This window comes from Condylura cristata, unplaced genomic scaffold, assembly GCF_000260355.1.
Source record: "Condylura cristata isolate star-nosed mole 26May11 unplaced genomic scaffold, ConCri1.0 scaffold00018, whole genome shotgun sequence".
NCBI lineage: Eukaryota > Metazoa > Chordata > Mammalia > Eulipotyphla > Talpidae > Condylura > Condylura cristata.
In genome coordinates this window covers 36,860,329-36,874,740 of record NW_004567119.1, presented here as the reverse complement: position 1 = coordinate 36,874,740, position 14,412 = coordinate 36,860,329, and the positions used below count along the sequence as shown (strand labels likewise).

At 38.3% G+C, this 14,412-nt stretch overlaps 1 protein-coding gene across 1 annotated transcript in view; it reads left to right on the top strand.

Annotated features, from left to right (window-relative positions):
* Positions 1-14,412, top strand: part of CRB1 (crumbs family member 1, photoreceptor morphogenesis associated) — a 126,277-nt gene that overhangs the window by 77,023 nt on the left and 34,842 nt on the right. Inside the window, 17 exon segments of the mRNA XM_004685255.1 lie at positions 1,622-1,772; positions 1,775-1,889; positions 1,892-2,112; positions 2,114-2,172; positions 2,174-2,277; positions 2,280-2,346; positions 2,348-2,461; positions 2,463-2,532; positions 8,868-8,925; positions 8,928-8,987; positions 8,990-9,043; positions 10,805-10,987; positions 10,990-11,118; positions 11,121-11,225; positions 11,228-11,271; positions 11,274-11,330; positions 11,332-11,648. Coding sequence (XP_004685312.1) covers positions 1,622-1,772; positions 1,775-1,889; positions 1,892-2,112; positions 2,114-2,172; positions 2,174-2,277; positions 2,280-2,346; positions 2,348-2,461; positions 2,463-2,532; positions 8,868-8,925; positions 8,928-8,987; positions 8,990-9,043; positions 10,805-10,987; positions 10,990-11,118; positions 11,121-11,225; positions 11,228-11,271; positions 11,274-11,330; positions 11,332-11,648 — 1,908 coding nt within the window.

Genomic DNA, 14,412 nt, shown 5'->3' with positions numbered 1-14,412 from the left:
AAGAAAGAAAGAAAGGAAGAAAGGAAGAAAGAACAAGAACGGGGAGGGCTGGCAAGGGGCAAAGTGAGAGTAGCTGGACAGAGAAGGTGCTTATCTGCCTCATAGGTCTCTGGCCTCTCAGCCTGAGGACAGATCAGAGGAGACTCCAGGTAACTAAGACTTGCTTGAAGGCAGCCTCACACTGATCTAACAGATGAAGGGAATAATGCCTTTCCCCATCTCATTAAATATGCTTAAAGGCATATTGGAGTTTTATCTTTAAAAAATTAGTTTTGATTTAGTTATACATTATTCAATATTTTTCTTAATCAAATATATGCTGATAAATATTTTTTTCTTTAAAATCCCATAAAAATAAATTTTAACAAAATATCTTCTAATATAAAAACTCAAACTTTTCAGTTAATTGAACTTGCATTATAACGCCCCTTTAGAATGGGTGTTATATACAGGCAGTTCCTTCTGCCTGTTAGGATGGCTACAGAACAAATAAGTCAGATCAATTTAATTTTTTTCTACTTATCCAGCAGTTTATAACACATATATGTGTAACATTGTGAAAGTACTATGGGAAACTCTAGATTATAATATGCTCACTCTTTACAGAGCGCCTGAAATATGATTCGGTTAGCAATGCCAGTATGATTGCCATCCAAAGAAAGTAAAATATAATTACAGTAGGATCCCATCAAGTTTCTATATGTATGTCACATAAATGGCAGTTGTCTGAAAGACTAATGACACTTGATACCTATGTCTTTTAAGTACACACAAATAGAACATATTGGGCTTTGCATTAGATCAATTAAGTACTTTATAAAAATTGTGTTTGTTAGAAAGGTCATCATTAATTCATGCAAAATTTGATTGCCAAGTATATTAGATGTGAGGCAGTGTGCCATAGCTTAGACATACACTAGTGAATAAACACATTTCCCTTCCCTCATAAAGAGCACAGTCTAGCCTAAAATGCTTTCCAGATAACTCTCTGATTATGTAATGCTATGCATTTTGTGGGCCACTCCATATGCTCTCAATGCTCTTTGAATTTTGTCATTTTAGGGCAATTCCTTTGATTATAACTTTCTAATAACCAATGTTTATTAAGAACTGTTTATATATCAAGCAATGTTATAAGACGTTTCATGTCCTAATTCATTTAACCTTTTAAAAGTCTTGTTACGTAAATACTAGCACTAATCCCATTTTGTAAACAAGGAAACTAGAGGCAGAAAGTAAATAAATATAACCCGCTGACAGCCTCACTGGGATTCAAATATAGCATTATCAGTCTGAGTCTTCTGAGAATGGATCCCCAAATAAATATCCAGCATCACTGCCAGGAACTATCTTTGTCTATTTTTCAATGTTTATGATAGTCAATGCTACAGTTGGAGACAGTCACTGAATTTGGCAAATAACCTATTCCTGGAGAATTCCAGATCTGTCATAAATATACTTCTCTGCAAAATATATGCAAAATGAGGTATTCAATTTTAGCTTCCTCAGCAAATTTTCACACTTTATTCCATGACATTCATAAACCTGAAACTTCCATTTCTAATCTCACAATACATAATTTCAACCTAGTCTTGATCTTTAACAGGAGTCCACTGTCAAGGAGACAAGGGTTTGAATACTCTTCAAACCCTTGTCAAAATGGTGGTACCTGTGAGAACTTTCCTGAGAATTACACTGGCCATTGTCCATTTGATCACAGTTCTGGAACATTTTATGGACAAAGGGTTTGCTTTCATATTCTCCTGGGTTGTATACCCATTGCAAGTGTCTAAATAATGGAATCTGCATTCCTCACTTCCAATGTGGCCAACATGGATTCAGCTGCCTGTGTCAGCCTGGCTACACTGGGTCCCTGCATGAGTTTGTTACCTCTCCCTTCAGGGCAACGGCTTCCTGCATGTCCCAAGTGGCTCAGGCACAGCCCAGGGATCAGTTTGCAATTTTACCCTCAATCTTCAGTCTGTAAAGCAAATGGCACTTCTACTTTTCCAAGGTGACAGGGACATGTCTACAGTGCTGGAGTTGCTCAGTAGCTCCATTCACTTATTGATTCAAGTCAACAGTAAGTCAAAGGTGCTCCTGTATATTTCCTCACAACGTCAGCAAAGGAGAATGGCACTCAGTGGAAGTGACGTTTGAGGAGGCCATGAGCTCTCTTGAAGCTCTTGTGTGGAGAAATCACAGCTAAAGCTCCTTCTGCGTTTGAACATGCTCAATCAATATGTGCTTCATAAAGCCCCTTTCTTGGTGGTTTGCCAGTGGAAACAGCAGCAATGATGCTGCTCTGCTGAACATCTATAATATACCACCCACACCTTCATTTGTCAGCTATCCAAGACATTAGAGTGGACTCGAATCACATTACCCTGGAGAACATTTCACCTGGCTCATCATTAAACATCAAGGCAGGTTGTATGAGAAAGTATTAGTGCAAAAGCCAACTGTGAGAACAGAGGACGCTGCATCAACATGTGGCTTAGATACCATTGTGACTGCTACAGGCCCTATAAAGCCTGAACAATCTAAGAGGTGAAAGAAGGCAGGGCGTGAGGGATTCTGCCTGTTAGGAGATATAAGACCCCTCAGATTTCAACTAGTGGTTTACAGATAAGAAAAAGAAGCGGCTATTGATGTGTGTTAATTATATTTGAGTAGATTTGTAGGACACTAGGACACTAATCTAGGGTTTTACTCCTGCAGGAAAGAACAAGTTAAGTCAATAGCTTCTATCCAAGATTTTTCATCTTGGTGTTTACACAATACTATTACAGTTTTACTATTTGTTGTGTATCAGAAACTTATTGTGAAAATATGGTAAACTGTTGCTAACTCATTTGAAAGAGACATAATCTTTTGGGGAAAAATAGGACTGTTGACATGACACTAGTCAATATCAAGCACTAGCATCGTAGATTCCTAGTAAACATTTATTGCCTTGTTCTACTTTCTATGTAATTCACACTGGCTCCAAAATCATGCTTAAGTTTAGCTCTTTCATAAATCACCAATTTGACTCAAATGTACATGTGGAGAACACAGGTACTCTACCCAGCATCTTAAGGAAAAAAATAAAAAGAATATGGACAGTACCAGCCCTAACACTTGGCAGATACCATAAATGAATCAATCTATTTTCTCTAGCAAATCACAGCTAGGAATGTATTTCAGATTCCTCAAAAATTCCAACATCATTCAAAATATTGCTGTTGATAGTGATCAATATATTCCTGTTTCTTTTTATTGCTCTCATGCATTGGAAATGTCTGAGAAGTAATTGCAACAGACAGCTTTGAAGTTCAGCTGTAATTTACCCCACGATTTTAGAGCCACTTCAAGTAGTACAACATCTGGTAAATAGTCTTCTCTGCTTTGTATGAGGCAAAATTAAAACCAGTCTTAGACTGTACCTTATTGTATGTAGGAATGGCTAAGAATTATTAGAAGCTATTCACCAACTCCCCCTTGACCACACTATTCATTGCAAATCATGAACCTGCTTGACAATGAGATATGGCATCTACTAGCTCTATGCAATATTTTAAATGGAAGGGAAAGTTGTTCTCTGATTTTTTTTAAAAAGGGGAAATTATACTAAGGCAATGTTCACTTTTTGAAGAAAATTTAATTGACCGAAGGCAATATTTTTACTACATATACAAAATAACAAACAGATGCTGCCTCATTTGGACTGGCTTCCATGTGCAGTGACCCATGAGCGTAAGAATGACCGTGGTGGTACTAACTGTCTTGGTAACTAGATTCAAGAGATGCCAATCCAATGGGTCCTGGATTTCTTCACCAACAAACATGGAAAATCAAAGTTTTTAAACCAAGTTCCTGATGAGTTTCCTAGCCCCAATTGTCCTTATTTGTCTGTACTGTTTCACCCTCATGAAAATCCTTGGCTTCAAAAGGTATCTGCATGGGGATGAAATTGTATCAACTCTTTTTCTGAGTAGTCTTGGTATAGGTCGAAGGAAAATTCAATATTTCATTTGATATTTCAGTCATAAAATTAAAATATTCTGCATACACTCCTATGAGGAAAGCTTGTCAGCGAGTTTATTCCCATCACAAAGAATGCTTACAAGCTGTGAACAGAAAATGGAGTTTACTGTCATTTTACATGCACATTCAATAGGAAAGAGATGCACAAGAAAACATAAAAGCAAACTTGATCTGACTCTTGATCTTGGCTCAGTGTTTTCCTCCCATAGTCCCTATCACCATGGATAAAGCAGACTAGAGGATAGAACTGGTTGGCTGAACCTGAATACATTGGGATTTCCAGTACTTTAATATTGACCTTCGTAAAATAAACAAATGCCTCCATCAGGAGAGTTCTGAAAATTTTTCTCAAGCCTAGTCCCAGATGTCTCAGTAGCTCATGTGATGCTGGCTGTGCCTCAGAGTGTAAAGATTCTAAGATAAATATCTCACAGACTTCTTGCTTTCTAAAGGTATTTGATTTGTAATGTCAGTTTACATATGATTCATCTTTAGGTGTCCACCTACATTTTGAAAACATTATCTGCCCAGAATTACCCTTTCATAGATATGGAAGGGGCTTAACTCTGCAACTACATTTTTTTTTTACACTATTATTTCTGTAAGTGTAGGGGGACCAACTGCTGCTTATATACCTTCAGGAATAGATAACTACTCCATTTTTCAAAAATTCTCTAAAACTTGTTTCCTAAATACTGAAGAAAAATATGGTTATCAATAGCTTTAATTCATTGGTAACATTGCAACTCATGAAGCCATAATAATAATATAAATCTCAGATCTTTTCTTCTTGAGAACACTTGTTGAAGTATCTTGTACCATCCAAATCATTGCTTCTATCATGCTAATCATATCCAATTTTCTCCAATACTTTCCACATGACTTAGTTTTCAGACATTTCATCAGCTAGTTACTTGCGTCATACATAATTGCTTATCTCATTCTTAGACGAGCCTGGCAATGTAGAGAGATACATACTATAACTTCCCTCATCCTAGACAATGTTCTAGAGTATTCTGTTTTGCATCCTAATATCACAGTGACCTTTTGGCAAAGTTCTGTGACTTTTGCCATTCTTTGACCAGCTCACTTTGGATCATTCTCAGTGTACCAGTGTCCTGCTTCTTACTCTAAACCAATCAGGTACATTTAAGCCATTTATTTATTTTGATTTTGTTGCAGTCCAGCAATCATTTCCTGCCTGTCAAAGTTAGTTGTCATCTTTTTTTCATGGCTTTTCATGTCATAACAATGGCACATGTGAAAAGCCCTCCCTTCCTATGAGAACCATTGTATGCCCACAGACAAGTCCTCTGTGGCTTCCAGTGTTTTTCTAAAATCATGTAGCAAATCATACACTCTGACTACTTGCTTGTGATTTCTGAAGAAGAATGGGATTGCTGGAGAGTCAGACTTCTGAGGAAAAAACAGCACTGTGTTCTGCCTGTCTTTTAATCTGGATCCACAAAGTGATGCCTCAGGCATCCTGGAATGGCCAGCAGGGACCCCCCACCACCCTGAGGGTGAGTGATTCTGTGCATATTCTCAAACCTCAGGAGCTTCAAGAGCCACATTTTCTTATTAAGCATTTTATCTCATATGAAAGTACTGCAGTCTATTCGGAGATGTTAACCTCTTCAAACAGGTTATTTCATCTAACAGTACACTTTGAAAGCTACCTGTAGTTGCCTGGAGCAGGTGGTCTCCAAATGCAGATTCAAAATGCAGTGTTCCTATAGGAAATCAAGTCAGTTCTGAAAATATCGCCTTTTGTACAGGTGGTCTTCAAAGACAGACGGTTGCCTAAGCGAGTTTCGCTATAGTTCAACTAAACTAAAATATGTCTTAGCTTTGCCCAAACTTCAACTGGACCATAGAACAGCATGTAAACCTGATGAGGTCTGCCCTTCTTTTTCTGGTTAGGATTGGGATGTTAAGTGAAGACAGTCATGTCTTTAAGCCAATACCCTTGTGAAGTTCTTCAGTGATTTCCAGATTGCAAAATTCAATGGTCAGTTTTCAGTTCTCTTTTTCCTTGACCTCTCAGCATCAGTTAACACAACTAAACACTGCTTCTGCCCATAAACTCTTCCCTCACCAGGCTTACAGGACACCATAAGGATCTCTTCCTGTCTTACTGGTCCCTTTTTTCATCTCCTTTACCTCCAAATGTCTTGTGTTTGGGGGTACAGCTCCTAGACCTCTACTTTTCTCACTATCTATCTTGATAACCTCTCTCATGACTGTCTTGATGATCTCATTTACTCTTACGACTCTAAATATCATATGTTCACTAACAAATTCAAAATGCTTATAGCTAGCTCACATCTTCCCTGAACCTATTAGATGGCTGATCAGACATTTCAACTGGATATGCGAGGGCATATTACCTGGCAATGAATCCTTATTGTCCTCTAAATCTATTCCTTCCATCTTCTTCACCATTGCCAAAAATATTGGAGATGAACTTGCCCTCAGAAAATGCCTGTCAGTTCCACCTTCAAAATATTTCCAAAATCTGATCTGATCAGCTCTTTGTATCTTCACCATTACCACAGATGCAAATCACCATAAATTCTCTCTTGAGTTTTTTGAAATAATATTCCTACTTTGGGTTTTGTCCACATACTGCCTTTTCCGAGAGCTCTCTTACTATCCCATTTTAAATTAGAATAACTTTTAAAAATGGAATAAGACTGGCTTACAGCAGTGTACAATTAAGGGAAATAGGCTCACACCTCCTCATATGTGCCTCCCCACCCCCTCCCCACCTCCCAGCTCCCACATCCCTTTACTGTACCATTGGGCCCTCTCACCACCTTGTTTTCACCCCCATCCTCTCCCCCTTTACTAGCCTCAAATCTGCTGTCATATTTCTAGGCTTTGTTTGGTTTCATTTTGTCACTTTCTTTTGCTGCACTTTACTCCTACCCCTCCGTTACCTCTCCTCCCCTTTCCTGCTGAATTTATTTTCTCCAAGAGAGCACATCAGCACCTGATAGAATTCTTTTTCTATGTCTGATTTGTCTCTAACTAGAACATAAGCATCAGAATGATGAGAACTTTTCTTCCTGTTACACACCATCCATGTTTCTGAAGGTCATGGTCCACCTTTATACATTTTAAGACTCTTCCTGAGGAAATTCACATTGAGAACATTGCCATGCAGTGCACTGACAGCTTCTCTGACCACAGAAGTACTGAACGAATTCATTACTCACTTGCTTTTCTGTCTCCCATATCTTCCATTTTACTGTCCAGGACCACCAACAGAAAACCCCTCCTTTTCCTTTGTTCAACTGTCTTGCCTTTCATTCTCCAAAGAGAATTTGAAAACTAACTTTATTTCTGTTTTTTTTTTTTTTAAGATTTTATTTATTTGTGCATACAGAATTGGGGTACAGGCCAGAGGCGCAGGGGCAGTGAGAGGCTTTACCAGAGACAGAGTGGGGAACAGAACAGGTAGATTGATAAAGTACACTGCTGAGGGGAACAGTGGGCGGGTCAGGAGTGGTCTGCCGCATCATGTGGGTCAGCTCTGGAGCGGGACTGTCTGTTTTTTTTTTTTTTTAAGATTTTATTTATTTGTGCATACAGAATTGGGGTACAGGCCAGATGCGCAGGGGCAGTGAGAGGCTTTACCAGAGACAGAGTGGGGAACAGAACAGGTAGATTGATAAAGTACACTGCTGAGGGGAGCAGCGGACAGGTCAGGAGAGGTCTGCTGTGCCATGTGGTCACCTCCGGGGCAGGCAGGAATTGAACTCATGCGGAAGCGGCCTTAGATTCTCAGTGCTGTGCTTTAACCTGCTGTGCCCCCAGGGAGGGCCCCTGTTTTTGTTTTTTATAAAAAATAATTAGGCTTTATGACATTAGCCATCAAATAGCAAAAATCTTGTCTGTCTGAGTAGTATGCTTACAAATATTGCAAAAGAGACCTAATTCTCCAATTTTCTTCCAGTGCAATGGTATCTGATAGTCCATTAAACCACACATTTTAAGGGCAGTGATAGAAATGTTCACAAGTTTATCAGTCAAAGATCTTCTCTTCAGTGACCAGTGGGACTCAACAATAAGCCAACATGGAGCTACTTGTAGTAGCCAACATGTATTTACTTTCAGAACTTCTTAGGTAGCTCAAGGCAAAGCTATTATTATTTTCATGTACTTTACTTTTAGACTCTAAGTGCCAATGCTGTAAACACATTGTATCTTCTCAACTAAGCCTTGTCTGAGAACAAGGATGAGAGGCAAAGATAAGCAGGAATAATTCTGTGTATAATAAAAGCTGATCTATTTATCAGCTTCTTGTTTAGATTTAAATATGACTCTAAAATAATTTTTTTAAAATCCATGCTACAACTGTAAAGACTATTTCTGTGCACTTTTAATCCTGGACACAATTCTCAAAATTGCATGATGGAGGTAAGAATTTTAAAAACCCACCAGAACACAAATAACAGGAAGGACAACTTTCCACTGAGGATTGAACTCGTGCTGCAGTGGCTGTGGACAGCTTCATATTGCTGAGACTTAACCCCTTACACCACTGAGGAGGGTCTCATTTTCTCTTTTAATCACTCTCTTCCTCCCCTCCTTCGTTCTCTTCCTCTCTCTCCCTCCCTCACCTGTCCTTTTCTGTTTCCCTCTTTTTCTTTGACAAAAGAATTGGCAATGGTAGCAGAACATTTTATTTTATTTACAAACTGACCAATAGGTATAGAATTTTAAACTGTAAATGTGTAGGGAATAAGCATTTAAAAATGACAGATATTGCTATCATTATTTCCATCTTTTGTTGCCAGTGCTTTCTATACCTTTCACTCTTTTCTGCTCAGCCTAGTCCCTGTCACAATGGATGTGCTTGCTGTTCCCTGTGGGATGACTCTTTGTGTTCTCTGCAAACACAGCTTGGAAGGCTGGTGAGGACATGCAGTGCTTTGAGCTCAGCCCATGTCCTCCAGAGCCCAGTGCCAATTGGTACTTCAAGGACTTAAATGTAGGCAAAGTTCAAACTTACCTATCCAATGAAGTTGGTGTTTTCAGTTTTCCACAGGTGACTAAAAAAAAAAAAAAGTCAAAAAACCAGTTCACTAAAGAAACTTGTGGTTGTTTCCCCTAATCTGAGTTGTCTAATCGATCTAATAAGCCTCATACTTTTTTTTCTGACCCAGACATATATCCTTGATCCTTTAAATCTGAATTCTGAAGAACCAGGCACTGTTTGATTCTCTTTCCTTGTTATTGGGAATTCAGAAGAAATGTGCTCGTACACTACCATTTATTAGCTGTTACTTCAGGCAATTGACACAGTCTTCATAATATGAAGCTTCCTTTGAAAACTAGGAATCAAATGTCTACTTTATAAGTAGATGTGTGTGATGAGTATCCTAAGAGCCAAACACATGAGGCTCTCAATTCATGTTTGCTGTAGTATTCACCTTAGTTTGATTTCCCTGCCCATTTTCAGTGCCACAGGACAATGTCCCAAATGTTAGCAATTTGAGTAGTCTTCATATTTTTTACATACCTAAACACGAACCACACTTTTGTTTGTAGTCTGTCTTTTCTCCTACTTTAAATCACACAGTCCAGTCTGTAGCCCGTCCTCTTGGTTTACACTGAATTCTACCACTTCCCCATATTTAAAGTCTTTGCTTCTATTTTTTTCTCTCATTTTCCTGTGTTATCAATATTTCCAACAGCTTATAAACATCCTATCATATCCTGTTGTCTTAATGTACAATGTGTCAAAGAATATCATGAGCTGAGATAGTTTAGATGTTTTAAGATACAGAGCAAGCTGTGAACTAATGATTATTTAACTGGAAGACACTTTGATAGAATAAATGCTTACAGGTTGCCCCAAAGTTCTGTGTTTACATTTGAAATGGCATAAGTAGAGCAACTGACTTGCCCAGCATATGAAGCAGCTTGGCTTTAAGATTGCAGTTGGCACACTGGCACAAACTGCAGCTTGCCAGGTAGGTGTCTCAGTTGTGTGAGATGTGATTCTGAACAGCCATCAGAAGCCAGACTTCACTGCTAATTTACTGTGTCATCGCAGCTTTATTTGTGATTTCTTTGTGCTCAGTTTCTTTATGTCTAAAAACATAATTAATGTTTTATATTTTGAAGCAAATATAAAGTAAAACTGGTGTGTACTAGAATTCCACCAGAAAGTAAATATCTGGTTTAGGTTTTGGTATCAGACCACCCAGCTTTGATACGCTGCCTTTATTATTTATGAGCCACATGATCACAAGAGTATTGCTTGATGGACTTGAGTCTCAATTTCTTCTTCTATAAAATGGGATGAAAATGAATAACAGTAAGTTTATATTTAAGAGTTCACTAACAGAAATAATAAAAAATTAACTAGCAGGCCCTCCCTGGTGGCGCAGTGGGTTAAAGCACAGCACTAAGAAGCTAAAACCACTCCAAGCATTAGTTCCATCCCCACCCCCGGAGGAGATCCACATGGCCCGGCAGACCTCTCCTGACCCGCCCACTGCTCCCCTCAGCAGTGTACTTCATCAGTCGGCCTTTTCTGTTCTCCACTCGGTATCTGGTGAATCCTCTCACTGCCCCTGCACCTCTGGCCTGTACCCCAGTTCTGTATACATAAATAAATAAATATTTGTAAAAATTAACTAGCACAGTGCCTAGCATGTGTCAAACAATGTGCATGATGGCAGTAACAGATGGTCACGGATAATGATAATTAAGCAAGTTTTACAGATTTAACTAAGTTGCTGACTTATATTTCTTTGTCTTTTTAATGCACAAAGTGGTGAAATACTATTCAGGAGCAATGGAAATATTACCCGAGATCTGACCAATATCACGTTTGGTTTCAGAACATGGGAAGCAAACATGATGGTATTGCATGTGGACAAAGAGCCTGAATTTCTTAACATGAAGCCTTTGAGATTCCAGATTACTGTATCATTGCAAAGTGACTGAGTATGACAAGTTTGCAGTCAGGGAGTGACGGTGTATGACACATAGTGACCTTTTCCATGACTGACCCGTTGGCTCAGGCATCCAAGTGGCACATGGAAATGGACAACCAAACACCTCTTGTGACACTGCGGTTGCGACTGGAAGCCTCAACTTTTTGAAGGTTCATACAGATGTTTATGTAGGGAGCCAATCTATTGACAATATGCAGAGCCCACAGGGGTATCTAAACACAAAGAAATCAGTGGCCTTTATCTCTCTTACTTTGAAAATGCTCCTGGCTTCACGGCTTCACTAATAAACAGCAGGAAGAGCAGTTTCTCAAAAACTCTAAAAGCTGCAGTCATCACTGGCTGTTTGCAGTTAAACAACTGCAGCGCCTGTTTGCATGGAGGAAGCTGTGAAGACATCTATAGCTCTTCTCAATGCCCCTGTCCCCAGGGGTGGTCAGGGAGACACTGTGAGCTCAACACTGATGAATGTCTTTCAAACCCCTGCGTCCATGGTGACTGCCCCAATGGAGCTGCAGCTGGTCACCGCAGATGTGAGCCTGGACGAAACTCTGCACAACTGCTGGTCACCAGTGGGCCATCGGGGCAACTCCAATGGCTGTTCTTACCTCTCTGCCTTGGGAACTTCACAGGAGAATTTTGCAGGTGAGCCACTTGCACAAAAAGCTGGATCTTTGAAGCACTTTCCCCTGTCACATTGGTGGACATATAGTTTACACTGGACAGGAGTAACTGTGGTCACTTTCATGACAGTTTGGTCATGTATGTAAAGACAGGATCTCACTTGCTGAGATGTTCTAGAAGTAAAATGTTTTGACCAAACTTTAAGGAAAATACTTTTTTTCAGTCATCTTCTTTAGAATATGTCTCATGAACTGTAGCCCCAAGGTCTGAAAACCTTCAAGCTTCAGCAAGCAAATGCCTTTGCCCTCAGTGCAAAAGCCTAATTGTACAGTTGGAGAAGCCCAGCTCCCACCCCGTGAGGGTGTGCGGGGCTAGTTATTTCAGGCTGGAAAAGTTCGGAAAATCCTAAAAGACCATGTTAAAGTATAACTTCAAGAAGGTAAAATCATAATCCTCAAATAGAGGTAAAAATGTTTTGATGAATTTATTTAACTCATTAACAAGGAATCAGTGAGATATTAAAACCAGTTCAAAGGATAGTTAGATCAAAAGATGATCTAGTTACATATACTTTTATATACTTTTATCATATATATAAATATAAGTATATAAATAGTGATAAGGAAGTGAATTTACAAATAAATGCAAAGTTTTTTATAGGGCAACAAAATTTGAATATTTTTTTTACTGAGGTGTAATTGACACATAACATTAAATTAGTTTCAGGTGTACAGCATAATGATTCAATATTTGTATATAATGTAAAATGATCACCACAAAATGATTTAATGTTAAACATCCATCACCACACATAGTTACAAAATATTTTCCTATAATGAGAATTTTGAAAATCTAATCTCTCAGCAATTTTCAAGTAGGAACTGTAGTGTTACTAACTGTTCTGACTGTGCCATACAGTTATGACTAGCTTACTTTATAACTGGAATTTTATACCATCTGACAAATTTAGTATTTGAAATCACCATAATTAATATTTAAAGCCATTTCTGCAGTGTGTGAGAACTTTATCACTACAAATTCATTTGCATATCAATAAGCAAAGAACTATATGAATTAAAATAATTTTCTGCAACTTACAGAATGGTAACATAACTTAGTAAACAAAACCTAAGGCATATGTACTATAGACTCAGATAATCCCAAAAGGGCCTTGATCTAATATCTAGCATACTGTTGAAAGAACGCTCAATGGTCTTTTGCCATTGTATTTCACTATTCCTTCTAAAACTACAAAAGCAACAGTTTCGTTCTAAGCTCCATTTTCACGTTATGTAAGCAGAAGTAAAAATGATTACTTCTAAGTCACACTGCCTCACTATTTCCACATAGATAAATTTATTATTGTTTTTATAACTTACACAAATTTTTAATTCACTAAAAAATTGAATTATTACAGTGAGGTGAGAGAGTTCTTATTAACAAGCAATACATTCTAGAGTTTTGGCAAGAACACCAGGAGCGGGTTGGCAGCCTGCAGACATCACACTAACTCAGAGGTGGCACTTTAATTGGATGAATCTTCTAGCAGAAGTAACATGTAACCATACCTGGAAAAAGATGTATTTATCTCCATAACATTTACTGCTGTTCAGAGTCTGTGAAGGCAGGACACAGTGTTGGGTGCTAAGTCTCGACATTTCAGTAATATGTCACTTTTCAAGAGTTAACTGGTTCATCTGTCATCACCTAACTTGCCTAAAAGCAAAAGACATTCAGGGTCAAAATTAATAATATTGCCACAGTAATGGATAAGTAAAACAAAAATATTTGTCCCAGTAAGTCCTCCACTATATTTTCTCCTAATTCATCTAAGTTAAGTTCTCAAAGATTTAAGTTTTCAAAAATACCTTCTAATGAGATTCAGGATTTGCTTGAAAGTTACATGTATATAAAGTTTCTTATTTGCATTGTTAATTGACCTCTTTCAAGGCTCTTTGACATTTTGACTCTTCTGAAAAAATTGTATGATATTTTCTATTTAAAGTATAATTGACTGTTTGGGATGAGACAAAAGATAGGCTAGGTTCATATGTTAGTTGCAGTATGTACAAAAGGAGAAAATTCAACTTATGCTGTATTTCCTGAATATTAAGTATGCATCAATCCCACAGTCATGCACAGTGGATCAAAATACCTCAGCAACACCCTTCCTTATATCAGTTATTTAAAACCACTGGAATTATAGTGGAGGTTTGTGTGTACCTTGGGATGGGTGTGGTATGATAACATACATCTAAATAAGTATGAATCTACACCTCTAAAACTTAAGTCATATACCAAGGTTACCTCAACCAAAAATTAATGCTATGAGAAAAAAAAACTGGATTTTGTGTTGCAATAAAGTTCTACTTAGTTTCTAACACTTTGTTCTGTCGTTTATAAACATTTCTTAATCTGTAGAGTGTTGTTGTTTGACAAAAAAGCCACTCTTTTGAGTTCATGTCTAGGTACCCTGAGTGCTACATACAAACCTCCTAGACAGCATTTGGCCCGAATGCTGCTAACACTGTGAATTATTAGGTATGGGAGCAGGAGGTGTAGGCAGGGCAACTGGAGTTCAGCTCTAAATGCCATCAGAGAAATCACAGGCGTGTGCAGGTACTAGAGTGCTGTCCTTGCTTTCCTGGACTTTATAGAGATGCAATTTTCTTGCGGCCTGTGTTGATTTATTAGCAAAGTGGCAGCAAATCTAGTTGTTTCAAGTTTCTTTTTAACCCTCAATTTATTGCCACCCATGGCATAGATCTCCTCTCACAAACGAAAA